The 15,689-nt window shown below is 35.8% G+C and overlaps 1 protein-coding gene across 1 annotated transcript in view; it reads right to left on the bottom strand.

Moving 5' to 3' along the window:
* LOC138702788 (pancreatic lipase-related protein 2-like) overlaps nt 1-14,133 on the bottom strand; it is a 42,119-nt gene extending 27,986 nt beyond the window's left edge. Inside the window, exons 1-3 of the mRNA XM_069830086.1 lie at nt 14,130-14,133; nt 13,001-13,261; nt 8,397-8,582 (exon numbers count right to left, since the gene is read on the bottom strand). Of these exons, the coding sequence (XP_069686187.1) occupies nt 8,397-8,582; nt 13,001-13,261; nt 14,130-14,133 (451 nt within the window). The remainder of the gene's footprint in view (nt 1-8,396; nt 8,583-13,000; nt 13,262-14,129) is intronic.
* Nucleotides 14,134-15,689: the final 1,556 nt, after the last annotated feature.

Genomic DNA, 15,689 nt, shown 5'->3' with positions numbered 1-15,689 from the left:
AAAGAACTGTGGATTTTGAGCAATGTGTGAAATAAGAGATATTTTGTCGGTTAATGGCGAGCCCTGAGATGATATGTGTGACAGCTCATATTTTCGTTTCGCACCACTCACGTCTTGCGATGTGGAACGCACATTTTCTCAGTTCAAAATGTTTCTAGGTGATAGGCGAAGAGGTTTTTCTTTTTCTACACTTTACGGAAATGTATTGTTCTTTATTGTAATGGAACTGTGGACGCATTAATAGGTGAATCATAAATGAAAACTGTTGTACAGTATTGCATTCTATTAATAATATAATGTTATTAAAGTTCTAAGGATGTGCAGCGGCGGTTCCTCTATATGAGCACAGGAGCACGTGAACACCTTAAAAACCAACAATAACCATACGTATTACTTTATTAATATTATTACATCTATTACTTTCCAATACGCAATGACGTTCCTACATTTTTAGTCTCAAGAGAATGTTCCGTTCGTGTGTCTTTAAATTTCCATTGGACAGGTTGACAACAGCTCGCAGTTCGCACAATTTTTCTGTAGGAGGGTGAAATAGCCTGAGGCGGGAATATTTTGTAGTTTGTTGCAATGGTTACAACAGCTCTGGCTCGCACAAATCTTAACGTGCTAGTGACAGAGAAAGAGAGATGCTCCATCTCACTTGGGTCTGGCATCCTGATCCTTTCTCCCTCTTTCCCCGTTTTCTCTCTTTACTCTTTCTTTTCAAAATACCAGGTTCGTTCCAACAAGCGGTTCATGGATCAGTTCATGTACGGTTCCTGTACCATCTTATGCGCATGCGCTAGTTGAGCAGCTGCTATGGGATTGAAACTGGACTGGTAGCTGTTGGAACGCTTTCGTGGATCGTTATGTACTGAATCCAGAGATGCTATAACTGTGATCATCTTTGCTAAGAACGGGATGCTTAATTATTATCGTTTCGCAGCTAATTCTAATTGCAGAAAATAGAATTTCGATCATTTTCTAAAAAAAGATGACAAAAAGTATGGAAGGCAAGAATTCCGATAATTCAACGTCATGTACTGGTGGACTCTCATCTAAAAACAGTATTTTTTTAAATTATAAATGTATGTACGTTATTTATTATATTTTTAATCAAAGCTGCATGTTGAAATTGTAATTAACTGTTTCAATACCCAAATAATTTCCATTCTCTTTCTTTTTGGCGAAAATTTAAATTAAATCTCTAGTTTTATTATTCATCTGTACTGTCACTTTTCATCTTTAACCTCAATGATGTGAACAGTCGATCTTGTCTTTCTTCAGTATCCAGGAGACGTTGGTGAGCTTATGCGCATGCGCGTCTTGCGTACTCTTCCGTACATGCCTCAATCCACGGACTATTTTTGACCGTTCCGAACCCGTGTCAAAAGCTTGTTGGAACGCCCGACTGCAGTACATGTTTCCGGTTCAGGACTGGTTCGGATTGTGTTGGAACGCTTTTTCTGTACTGCGCATGCTCACGATGGTTACGGACGGTTCCTGACTGTTGTTGGAACGAACCTACCGTTACGCGCGGGGGCTGATTCTGTTGTCCTTTGTTCAGCAAAGTAAGGAAAATACAAGTTGCATTGATGCGTATTGAAAGCTGAAACAGTAGCCATGGATAAATATATATATTTATCCATGCAGTAGCACTCGAAGTTTGGAGACGAACGTGTGTGAAATTGTGTGTTAAATTATTATGGTTTCGTACAAAATTGTTTATAGACTATAGTGTAAGTGCGTTGAGCAGAATATAGATTTAATGTGATTTCGTTAGAAGTTGTATAATAGTGTATAATACTGTGTTAGACTGTGATTAATTATTTTTAGTGATCACTAATTGGGAACTGTACATTGTGTACAGTTTCTCTTTAACAATGAATTCCGTTCAGTCGCTATTAAGCAAAGACTCGCTCTGTTATGATGATAAATTAGCAGCTAAAAGATTAGGTCCTGATCGGCCAGAACTAACAATAGAGCAAGTAACAAAATGTGAAAAACGGGAATATCGTAGAAAATTCAATATATCTACGTATAATAACTATAAGTGGTTGTGCGGATGCTCTACTAGAAATGCTTTGTTTTGTTTTCCCTGCCTGATATTCAGCAAGGAATCAAACGCATGGACAAAAACAGGTTTTAGGGACATTAGTCATATAAGTTCTATGACAAAAAACCATAAAAGTACACACGCACATAAAAACGCATGCATTGAATTATCATTGTTAGGACGTTCGAATACCCAAGATCAATTAGATAGTGCTTATAGGCTATCAGTTAGAAAGCACAATGAACAGGTAGAGAAAAGCAGACATATTCTTTCTAGATTAATCGATTGTATTAAGTTCTGTGGAGTGTTTGAACTGGCTCTGAAAGGTCACGATGAAAGTGAAATTTCAGATAATCCGGGGGTGTTCAGGGGACTTGTCAATTTTGTTAGTTCGATCGATGCAGCAATGAAGGAACATCTTGACAGTGCAACAGTGTTTAAAGGAACTTCAAAAACTGTTCAAAATGAGATTCTAGACTGCATGTTAGAAGTCTGTAGGGATTATATTTCTGAGGAAATAAAAAAAGCCAATTATTTGGCAGTAATGGCCGATGAAACGACTGACGTCACAACACTTCAACAAATGGTAATAATTTACCGTTATGAAGTTGGTGGGCATCCAGTAGAAAGATTCTAGTTTTTTTTAATCCCCATGGCCAAAGTGCAGAGGCTTTGTCAGAAGTTATCATCAGAGAGCTGACAAAACATATAGGTAACCAACCACACAAGCTGATAGCGCAGTGTTATGATGATGCAGCAGTGATGAGTGGTGCAGCTAACGGCGTACAAGCCAGAGTAAAACTTATCTATCCTCAGGCATATTATATCCATTGTTACGCACATCAGTTTAATCTAGTCTTGCAGAAAGCTTCATCCATTAATAGTTCTGTCAGGATTTTCTTCTCAAATCTCTCCGGCTTTCCAGCATTTTTTTCTAGATCCTCTTTGAGAATGAAAGTGCTTGACGATATTGTTCAACAGCGACTTCCGAGGCTTGCTCAAACGCGCTGGATGTTCAATATCAGAACAGTAAATGCAATATATGAAAATAAGGATGCTCTAATAGAATGTTTGGATGAAATTTCACACATACAAAATACTGACCACACTATTCGTCGAGAATCGACTGGTCTTTTGGCACTTTTAGAAGATGTAAATTTTTTATTCTGGTTAGAATTTTTTCACCGCATTATGCCTCATGCGGATATTTTGTTTAAGATGTTGCAACAACGAAATATCGATGCCATTAAGGCCAAACATTGTTTAACATCATTCCAAACGACGGTGAAAACTATTAGAAACGTTAGTGTTGATTCCATGGAAGAAAAAATTCTAGAATCATTCCATGTTCCACTACGAAAAAGAAGAAGAGAAGAGCATCGAACTTCGGAGGCAAAGGAGGTTTGCGATGCCATCATCTCTCACATAAATGACCGCTTTGCCTTCACTAACCACTTAGTTTCATCTAGGTTAGTGGATGTCAACTTGTTTCCTTCATTTTTTAAATCATTTCCCTATAAAGAACTGGAAGAAGCCGTCAGAACGTACCCGTCTCTAGTAAAGGCTCAACTTAGGATTGAGCTGGAAGTCCTTTATGGGAGAAGTGACTTTCACAATTCTGATGGAGCAGTAGCCATGCTACAGATTTTAATAGAAAATAATTTACATGAAGATACTTTCCATCTGCTAAGTGAATTGCTTAGGATAATTGTCACAACACCGATGACCTCATCTGAACCAGAGAGGTGTTTTTCGACCCTGAAGAGGATTAAAACATTCCTCCGTAACACCATGACAGAAGACCGATTAAGTGCATTGGCTATGTTGGCAGTGGAAAAAAAACTTGTTAACAACATTAGAGACTTCAATAATAAAGTTATTGATAAGTTTGCATCTCTCAAAACTAGGCGCATGGAGTTTCTCTACAAATAAATCCAGATCTTCAACACCATCTACAACAGCAGTGAAGGTGAATCCTATGAATTAATTTTACTCTACTATTGTTTAGGCCTAATGGTTTTAATTTTTGGTTTTATATGCGTAGATATGGTGCATGCATATTAGAAAACGTTTATCTCTGACGCGTGACTCAGCTATACGACAATATATCAGTGTGTTTATTACTCATTTTTGTGAACACCCATCCAAGAAAGGCACGGGCCGCCACTGAGGATGTGTTACAATTCATTTATTTACAACAACGCTGTCATGTAAAGAAGGTGCAACTTTGTCCTTCACCGCACTGAACCTGTACAACGGAGGGAACGTCCGTATCTTCCCCTCCCATCACACAACAAGCTAGGCATACACCACACCATCCAAGCGCAGGTAACTTATGAACGCGGGCAACGAAGACCGTGCTTTATATATATATATATATATATATATATATATATATATATATATATATATATATAATTAAATTATGGTTTATTTAACGATGCTCGCAACTGCCGAGGTAATATCACCGTCGCCGGTGTGCCGGAATTTTGTCCCGAATATATATATATATATATATATATATATATATATATATATACACACACACAGTAGCTACTGATGGAATGTTGAACGTATATGACTGCCATCAAAGCAAACCCGAGGAATATCCTTGAAATTTAAAATATCAATGTGTGTGTCAGATACGGTATACAAGTCCAGATTTGAGAAGACACTTTTCAAAAAGAGGACCATTTATCACTTCCATTATTTTTTATTTTTATAACTGCTCAATTTGTTTTAATTGTTACGCTGGACTTTTTTATGTTTATATTTATAAAAACAACACAAATGTTTGTTACTAAGGCGGTTTTGTTTTATTCTATAATTCAACTCGCGATCCCCTCAGCTATTTGTAAAATTCGCTAATGGTTCGCGATCCACACTTTGGGAACCATTTTCTTAGGGTAAGATATTTAATTTACCTCAGATGATTGTTGCAACTTAAGAGTTCAAACGCTCATTTACACATTGGACACTTTTAATGAAGGTTGACTGTAACACTTTTTCAACAATGACAACTTATAAACACTCGGAAGCGCGATGTTAACTTTCGACGCGAACAGGAAGAAGCAACGGCGCTGACTGCCCGGGTTTAACGATCCGACGCTCTCCTCTCGCACCCCTGTGTCATGTGCATGCGTGCTGGGAAAGGGTAGTCGTCCCGCATCAGACGCACTGCTACGTACGTTATGGATGATTGCACTGTGACATACGAGCTTTCATATCACGAATCCTACTTAGGCCGTAGAGCTAGCATGTGAGAATCAAAAAATAAAAGATTAACTAAATATAGCCTATAGTCCGGGTCAGCTTACTTCATACCCCAAGGGTGAAACCTAACCTTTTTCCCCCATTATTACATATGCTAGTGGATTGTGGTGATTTTCTAGTTTGCAGGTTGAATTTTCTTTTGCCAACGTCGTTTCGAATTTCGATACTGACAAATACTACAAAAGGTAGTGATTTTGTAACTGGTATGTTGGCAGCTGAGACAAATATCGACAATATTTGTCGGTACAGGAGTTCCATGAAATTGAAATTATACTAGATTTCTGAGCCTGTTATTGGAAGTTAGTGAAATTTGAACATACTAATTAATTAATATCAGTATTAATATTAATACATAATAGTTATTTTATGTGTTGCGTTGTGGTTATAATTCAAGACTATAGTCAGGTAAGTTTTCCGAGTTAGTACTAATAACTTCATGTGGTTAAACAAAATACATTTTTAGGTTAAGTCTCGTGAGTCAATTGTTTATTCAAACCAACGAATTTCGTATTGTCAAACAAAATACTTGACATGTTGATCCCTTTCTTGTATAGTTTGCCTACGAAAATACTGTGTGTTACAAATTATTGAATTATTTAGAATAACCTTCCAACATAAAGTACGGTAAGTAAACAAGCCATTTACTACGAAGGATCGTGTGATATCTGGTAACAGTTGGCAACACTGACAAGATGGCAATAGGTACAGTATTTGCTGTTTAGGAATTGTTCTTTTGTGACCTTCACTATAGCAATTGATGAATTGGAACAAAATTGGGAGAAGTGACTGAAATTTCCAATGGATTGGAACAAAATGGGAAAAATGATATGAAAATTGCAATGAATTGGAACAGAATGAATTGGGAATAAGACAGACTGCACAGAGATTTCAGAAAAGTTCACAGTTGGTACCCGCACACGTAAGCGAAGATGCCCGAAAACTTCACGAATAAATAATCACTATTTACGAGAAAAGATCACTTGCTGTACTGTAGTGCCGGGAGAAGGGAATAATGATTTGAGGGAAAACTCCGGAAAAAACCTCAACCAGATAACTTGTCCTAACCAGGATTTGAACCCGGACCCGCTTGTTTCACTCCCAGACATGCTAACCCTTACTCCAAAGCTGTAGACACGCAACCTATTACAAAATTATCTAAACAAATGAATGTGTTATACAGTTTAAATAAATATTACTTTGGCCTACATACATAATATAAAAAGTAGCCCTATGGAATATTACTCATAACTTCTTAAATTTTAATTTTCGAAAAAAAAAAATGTTTTATACGGAAGCTGTTGGAGATAAACCATACAATATGATACCAATGTTCCAAAAAAGTTAGTTATTCAGGCGTACAGATTGTGACAGTAAACTTTATTTTTTTTAATGGCACTCTATTAAAATTTACATATTCCGAATCTCCATTGAACTTTATGTATGGATGTGTAGAAATTTACTCATTTATCCCGTTTCATGTCTTTTAATTATGTATTAAACTTGTTTCGTGGACTTAAAATTTGAGACGAAGTATGTAAAATCATGTTGAGTAGCCATAAAACTAAACAAAACACTATCACTAACCAAACTTGACAACAGACGCTCAAAATGAGAACCATTTACAGCCAAAAATATGTCCTAGTTTATCACGAAAACAGTCCATTGTCTTTTTCATATTTGCATCACAGTCTAGTATATACAGTCACGAAGCTTAACTAGTGAGGGTGCTAGGAACAATAGACTGTGCCGGTACTATTTCGCATTGTCTGTAATGAGGGAATATTAGCGATCCTAGTGGTTAGCAACTACCTATGGATGCATATTTACTACGTATTGAGCTTCGTGACTATATACTAGAGCTAGACTGTGGTTGCATGACTGATCTGTTACATATAATAGCCTATCTACCAGTGGCGGTTCCTCGGGGAAGGGAAGGGAGGAACGTCCTCCTCAATTTATTTTCTTTTGAAAGTAAATACCAAATAAAATATGTGCCTTGAAATTCGAGGAAGATTCGATAATTTTTAAGTTCTCACCTATAAGAAAACCTCGGTTGATCGATTTTTAAACGACGCGCGCTCATGTGAGAAAGATGCGAGATTGTTTGTGTGGCGGAAAGTCAATCCATTCCTCCTTTACTGCAGTTAACACACATTGACAATAACGCGCTAGCGGCCAGAGAAAGAAGCAGAATTTTAAAGCAAGTAAATGAACGGATAGGGAGGAGATCCTCCTCTGAATCAGCGCATGGGCGGGAAATAGAAACCGAATGGTCGTGCAACAAGCTCGCTACCGCTGCCATCTAACGATTTTGCATTCAACCAGACTATAACACATCTAGGAGGAGGGACAATAAAAACATACCATATAAACTTTCTTTTAAATTTATAAATAAAAAAAATATTATTCATTGCACTTTATATAGGTTACTATTCATGGCTTGAAGTTTTCAAGGATATTTTAAAGTTAAAGTTGGGTTTATATAAAACAAAGAGAAAGTAGTTAGTTCTACGTTAGTATCGCAGGTCTTTTGGCCCCTGAAATTCACTTCCATTCATTGTCTACTAGACAGGGCAACAGCCACAAGACCTGACATTCTTCGAAAGCATGTGATACTGAACTTGTAAAATGTACATGTGGCAACACAGACCACGTGGGCGTAGTGTTCTCACTTTCCTCAGATTATTTCCCATTCCCATTTCCGCGATTCCGATTACGTGTTAGTAGCTAGTCTCTTCCAACACGTGTGATGCTGTAGTGTGCTCGAAAAATGCTGCGAGGTAAATTTCCTTGTAATTGTTAATTTGTGCAATTATTCAACAATGAATGGAAGTGAAAACACAATTTACAAGAACAGATTATTGCTATACAGAAGGGAAGGCCAACCCCAACACTACCTGGTCGTAAATGTATGCATGAAGGCTAATTTGTAGCATGTTTCATTCAAGAAGGTATCATTTCGTGCGGTTAACTTCTTTCCTTCTCTTAAGAAATACCCAGGAGCCGCCACTGCTATCTACAATAGACTGTTTTCGTGATAGAAACATTTTGCATCACTGCAGATACTCACTGTAATGGCCGGTGCATGCGGGCTGTACACTACCTCCGTTGACAAAGAAGTCTGTGTGCCCGGTGGCCTCGATCTTGCCGAACACGCCCACGTTGGTGTGCATCACGTCCACGAAGTCGGCGTCATCAGCATCTAGTTTCCAGGAATCGTACAGCGTGGCGAACAGAGGCAAGGCGGGGTCCAAACCTTCCGAACAAATAAAATGAACAGTGAATGTAAATGACACATAATTGAGGCACTCAGAAGCAAAGTGATACAAGTGACGTTTAATAAGTTTTGAGAAAAATGACTTTGAAGCTGAAAAGGAAATTAAAAAATCTGTTACAGGACTATGTTGCTGTAAATTTACAGTTGTATAAGTTGGTACCTATATTTTTTAACTTCTAAATAGAAATTATCCATTCTAAAACAGTTTAAATGAAATTGAGCCCTAAAGTCACTTGTGTTATTTTGCCACGGAAATATTTTTGTGGAGAAGTAATACAGGGACATCACTTTATTTTTACCAACATTTTTAACATTAACCTGGCTATACTCGGAAACACCGTTACCCCGTTCCATTACAGGAGTTTGGTGTTACTAATGCAATATGTAAACAAATCATTTTACTAGTTATAGGAGGAGAGAAAAGTAGTGTATCCATTTATGTTATAGGGAAATACGATATTAGGATTTTCAGTTTGATCATTACTTTTAAGGTATTTTACCAAAATACAATAGAGTAGTAACATTTTTTTCCACAAACTCAACTCCTCAGGCGGTTTTATTCATTATAAATGGCTACTTTATTCAGCATATTACCGTACTTTCGGTAACTCTAATCTTAACTTCTGCTCAGTCCACACAAATAAAGTTATTCAGTCATGCTACACACCGTACCTGTGCGAAATAAGCAGGGGAGGGTATTTACGGAGTTCGCGAAAATCACGACATAATAGATATACAATAGATTTTACTAATCTTTACGAATTAAGTGATTGTGATTAATAATATGCGGATAAAATAATCGCGACAAATCTCGAAGTAGAGTTCTAATAGCGAAATATGAACACATTTGCGAATTATTATTACTGTGTCGTTTTATAGCGAATTTCATGTTCTGAGTTCTTCTTTCGGACCTTTTTTTCATTTGAATTTGTTGCCCATTCAAGTAGGCTACATTACATGGTATTCCAGTTGTTCTAATTACATTAGTGAACTCAAAAGACGGAGAATTCAACATTTCACTAATAATTTGAAAGTATTATTTGAGGGCTGCAAGTTTTTTTTTTTTTTTTTTTTTTTTTTTTTTTTTTTTTTTTTTAAATGAATGTGTGTTAAATACAGTCTCAATCCAACAAATATTGTCTATTGCCCATACCACAACTTTACCAGAATCCAATGAATCTTTAATGTTAATTATTTGGAAAGTAATATTCATACTGAGTTAATACTCCAATTTCAAAATAGTTGTACTTCCCAAAATTCCATTAATATCCAACAAGAGTACAAATCAATCTCCAACAATCTCCGCCGACACCAATATTAAAAAACACAAATGATAAAATTAATTTCCATAAATACCTGCCCCTGGAAATAAGCTTCAATAATATAGGCTCTCCCTTCTATGGAAAACGCAAGCATATTTCTGAAACACACTATACTCTGTACTATTTACTTCACTGCTAGCAGATTTCGTTTGCTACAGCGGCCGTAAGTTTGTGTCGCTGACGGGAAGCAAGAACATTAGTGAAAGGGGTGGGAGTCAAGTACATTCAGAAACGCAGGTACAATAAAAATGCAAGTAAAAATAAAGTGATGTCCCTGTATAAGTGCAACGGTTTTCAGTATTTGTATATTATTTAAAACAAGAACAAGAACATTGCTTACAACATTGAAATATTCCTGTCTTAACAATATTTGAGCTTCCTTATTATCATATTATAACACAAAATGTGTCTATACAACCGAAAGAAGTGTGGTAAGGATATTTTTAATTTTCAATGAAATTCAGCCTTGGTCGCTGTCCATTACGTCACTAGCCTCATCTAAATAAGTCATATCTCTCTCTGCTGCAACATTTGTGTTTCTATCACGAACTGCATCTGCAGGCCTGCTACCGTGAGTATTCGTTGAACTTCCTCTTCCATGCCCTCTTCCACGCACTCATTCACCTCCAGCAGTCCTTATTATAGGTCTCTCCTCATGCTTCAGGTCATCAGAAAAAGAGTGGTGTGTGAGTGGGATGAACTACTTCAGCTGTTGCAAGTCGCTCCACTTAGCAAAAATTATCCTTATTGGATCATTATTTAGTTGGTCCAGCTTAATGTGTGCAGACCTTCCACGAAGATGTTTCGAGAAGTTAGCGCTGTATTATATTATCTCTCTCCATTTGGGGGAAATGAATTAGTCATAAACAGAAGAAACGCAACAACACTACGTAAACAACGCACTTGTAATAGTTTGCCTCTCAGTCAAAACTCTGTATTAATTGTAATACAAGAGTAAGGCCAACATGGAACTGCACTTATATTACTTTTTCTCTGAACAGAAGTGACATTAAAGATTTATAATATACACTTATCTCACTTTTTTAAAAATGTCACTTGTATCACTTTGCTTCTGAGTGCCTCAATTTTCATTGTACACATCACTAACGGGCATGGTGGTATTGTTAGCAGGCCTGCTCTGGTATTCGGAAGATCTGAGGTAGAAAACTTCGTACCGGTACTTCTATATTTCCTCCAAACGCATTGCCGGGTGACAGACTTATAGAGCAAATCACAAAGCATGCGAGAGTAGTTTACATCCATACTACAATTCTCATGTCTGTTATTCATATCTAAATTCACCTGAACTCGTAGAAGTATTCAAGATACGTCCAACTCGGTCAGTTTGTAATCAATATGAAAGGCATTGCGATAATCGAGGAAAGTCAGAGAAAATGAGTTAATTAAAATACAGCCGGGAAGGTAAGACGTGAATCAAACATTGGTATGCGCAGTAGCTCATGATATCATCTTCTCTGTAGCGGCCGACGGAAGGAAGTATCTAACTCTTCTGTTAAATTTACTGTTAAACTGCCTTAACGACATGTTAAATGTTTAACAAAGGTTGGTGAAACTGGGCCAGAGACTAACAAAATGTATCAATGTTAAAATTGTTACAATAGTAACCATAAGCACAGTGCTTCTGTATAAAAAAAAATATATATATAGTATTACGTAAAATATTTGCTCCTTTAAATTATATTAAAAACTATAAGGTGTCATTTAAGAATGTTCTCGAAGACGATATAACTCGTACAATAATAGTAACAACATTTTTTTTTCCATAAAGTATTTCTTTTAAATAGAAGGTTTGACGTGTTTGAGCGTTTTGTCCGAAATACCATCATTCCCTTTAATTGCAATTACGCGTTACTTTTGAAACACCTTGCATATTATCTTACACCTTACAGTATTATGTAATATGTAATGTACAGGGAGTTTCAGAATGCACTGCACAAACTAGCTTAATTACTTGCTGAAAGGATAGATCCCGAATATTCAAGGAAGAGATAAAATGTTCGAAATTAAATCAATCAAATTCCATGATGATAATGATGATTAAGGACCTTATTCTGTTATGTCCCAGAGCGTACGGAGGTAGGGTTAGTTGTTCATAGACTATATTGACTTCACGTCATGTTACCGCGTGGCACAGATACTGTGAGGGAACACTTGCATCTTGTTTGTGCTGCAATTTACTTTCTATTCATGATTCAAAACTTGACCTCGGAGACTGTTGGAAATGCATTCTAGTGATAACGTTGATAAGTGTTGTGGGATTTAATCGATTAATCGATCAATTTCTGTTGTAAGATTAATCAATCAAAGATATTTAATCGAATAATCGAGTGGATTAAAATTAATCGGTTGTAGTTGATATTAATTATTATTTTGTTAATACAAACTCATACTAAAAATTCCGAAAATGTTTCTCTCTCGGAAATTGCTTACTTAAAAGAACAATAGTATTGTTATTTTCTAACTGTAAACCAGGTAGCGTAGGGAAAATCTTTGCACAAACACTTCAGAAAGAGATGGAAATATGAGGATAGTGACCTAATCTACTTCTATTGAAAGTTGAAACACAATGCGAAACCTTATTAAGTTTTATGGTTTTCCAAGAAAACTTCCACCTTGTCAGCTCATCTTCCTAGCATATGAAATAAATACTTTTCTGGGGTTCGTCCCCCTAATTGCTTACATTCCTTACAAAATAGCCATGTCTACACTGTGTGCAAGAACAAAAGAAGCGTGAGCCGTCAGTCAAGTGCTTCACTTGCTAGATGCACGCACGTCGTCAAGTTAAAAACTCTACTAATACTTAATTGTGTGACCTTCTGAGACAAAGTACTGTCCATGATGATGATGATGATTATTATTATTATTGTTATTATTATTATTATTATTATTATTATTATTATTATTATTATTATTATTATTATTGTTGGGTGGTGGTGGTGGTGATGGTGTTTTTTTTTTTTGCTTTAACGAGCCATGTCTTGTTAATCTCTTTGTCTACTTGTCCATGTTAGTAAACTACACTTCGTCTTAATTTACAGGCGAGCACAATATTACCTGTGATCCTGCCCAGACGCTCTCCGGTGAGAAGCAGCAGCTCCTGGCTTGCCAGTGCAGCCACGTGCGCCCCCAGACTGAAGCCCACAGCGTGGACGCTGGACATGGACAGCTGGAACTTGGCGGCCAGACCCAGTAGCATGCGCGAGGTGCACGTGCCGACCTGCCATAGGTTGAAGAAGGCCGTGAAGTAGCAGGGGTATTTAGCCAGCGGGCCCCAGTCAACCACGATCACGTTCACCCCTCCCTTCGTCAGGTATGCTGCACGTCACACAATACATCTTTCAGCTTGTTTGTTGTCTGTAGGGTTGCCAACTTTTAAAATAAAATATGGGAGCCTATGAAATAGACAAAATTTCACATAAAATTGATAAATTATTCAGTTGTTAACTACTAAAAAAAAACTTTGTTCAACAATTGGGCAGATAGGCTTAAATTTATGACAGATTTTGATTCTCATAAAAATGTTTCCATTATTCTTATTTAACAAGTAAAATTTCCCTACATGAGTAGCTGAAGTTGACTGCATTTTGCAGTTCTGATTTGATTAGCCATCTATTCAGAGTACGATTTAACGGAGGGATGGGGGAGATTTCTCCCTGTTGGAAAGTTTATCCCCCTCTCATAAATTCATATTAACATCCCTGCCAGGGATAACTTCTATCCCCCCTAACAAAATATAACTGTTTTAATATGAGTATACTTTATAAGGTATAAAGTAAGCAAAGAAAATAATATTAATGTATTATCATCACCGGCAAGCTGACAACAGTTAGTAACTTAGGAATTACACATCTTATCTTAAGCCTGCTCATGGATTTCATTATTATTATAATCAAGATGCTAGACAAGCAACTCAGTGCGACCAGGCGTTGAGCCGTATCGAATGAGGTTAATAATAATGTTATGTATGAAATCTTAATTTGCACCCTGCCTTTATTTTATTATCAAACATAAGCCGGTTTCTCATACTTTTTTTCACTAAATTCTGGATTGTTGAATGAGGTAGATGTTGATTGCGGAATATTTCCGTAGAAATAAATCTCAACATTTGTACAATTTCTTTGTAGGAAAAGTTCATCGATGTATACAATGAAGGGGGGAAAGTAACTTGCCATCCTACCCTAACCCATTATCTCCTGGCTTATTTACCTCATAAGTAATGTCTTATTGGTGTCACTTATTAGGTTCGGACAGTTGACTAAACAACTGTGTTATTTATCTGTGATAATATTTGTAACATAAATCCTTCATCTACTAATGCCTTCAATTGTCAACAATTCATCCAATTCGCAGTTCGTTGTGAATTTTTATGGAACACTCTGTCCATTGTACGAAGCAGTGTGAGTTATTTACAGTACAGTATAATAATTCTAAACGATCGAGCGAAGTTCACAAGAATCTGTTTTACGGAACCAAGAAGCGTGATTATTTCCAAAACTAATCAAAACCGGACGCATGGATATGAATTTTTCTTCTTCACAGTGATATCGGGAATCAGTTTCTAGAATATTGTATAATCTTCGTGAATCATTCTGTAAATTTGAACAATAATTTTTAAATAAACTACAATAAAAGAACTACACGTTCTCGTGTAACAAAACCATCTTCCGTCAGTTTTACGCTGAAGTAGGTAAAAGAGTGTTAATCTAAATATAGGAAGGTTTGTTAGAAAGAAGAAATGTATGCTACATACAACATCGAAGTGATTATTAATGAGTACTGAACTTAATAAATTGTGTTACATATATAAATATATTAATGCTTTTATTTTCAGTGTTTATGACTTAACACATTTAAAAAAAACAAGTTACATATTACAGTTTTGTATATTTACATTTGTACGAAAGTTTTCATCCTCCCAAGGGTAAAATATTATATATTATTATATTAAAATATCATGTATCTAAAATCAAAAATATATAAAAATGTGCAAGACTGTTTTTCATGAAACAATGTATGAAGCAAATCTCATATTATAGTATCCACAAATAAACATGTTAAAATGGCTTAGAACAAATGTATATTAAAACATATCATGAAGATTCATTATTAATATGCCTGAATGGCTGTGTCTTGTATGCTATGTACGATATCAAGAAAATGCATTAGTTAATACTTAATATACTTTACGTACAAATATATACATTGCTGCTAAATAATACTAAATTGTTGCAATATTTTTTAATATTTGATGTAAATAACACTGTCATAGAAGATTAATAAATGTTCCAGTTAATGGGTATATTATGAAATCAATAGAATTACATAGGTTGTCTTGATATCGTACATAGCATACAAGATACAGCCATTCAGGCATGTTAATAACGAATCTTTATTATATGTTTTAATATATATTTGTTCTAGTCCATTTTAACATGTTTAGTTGTGCACACAATAATATGAGATTTTCTTCATATATTATGTTTCATGAAAAACAGTCTTGCACATTTTTATATATTTGATTTTAGATACATGATATTTTAGTATTGTTTTACCTGATGATGCCCCTTGGGAGGGCGAAAACGTTCGTACAAATGTAAATATATAAAACAGTGATATGTAACTTGGTTTTGTTTAATGTGTTAAGCCATAAAGATTAAAAATAAACGCATTAATATATTGATATATGTAACAATAAGATCGGCTTACCTGATTATCAAAAATGATTTGTAAATTAATGTTTAAT

Source organism: Periplaneta americana, chromosome 7 (genome assembly GCF_040183065.1).
Source record: "Periplaneta americana isolate PAMFEO1 chromosome 7, P.americana_PAMFEO1_priV1, whole genome shotgun sequence".
NCBI classification, from domain to species: domain Eukaryota; kingdom Metazoa; phylum Arthropoda; class Insecta; order Blattodea; family Blattidae; genus Periplaneta; species Periplaneta americana.
The sequence above is the reverse complement of the archived record's forward strand: the minus strand, read 5'-3'. Positions and strand labels throughout refer to the sequence as shown.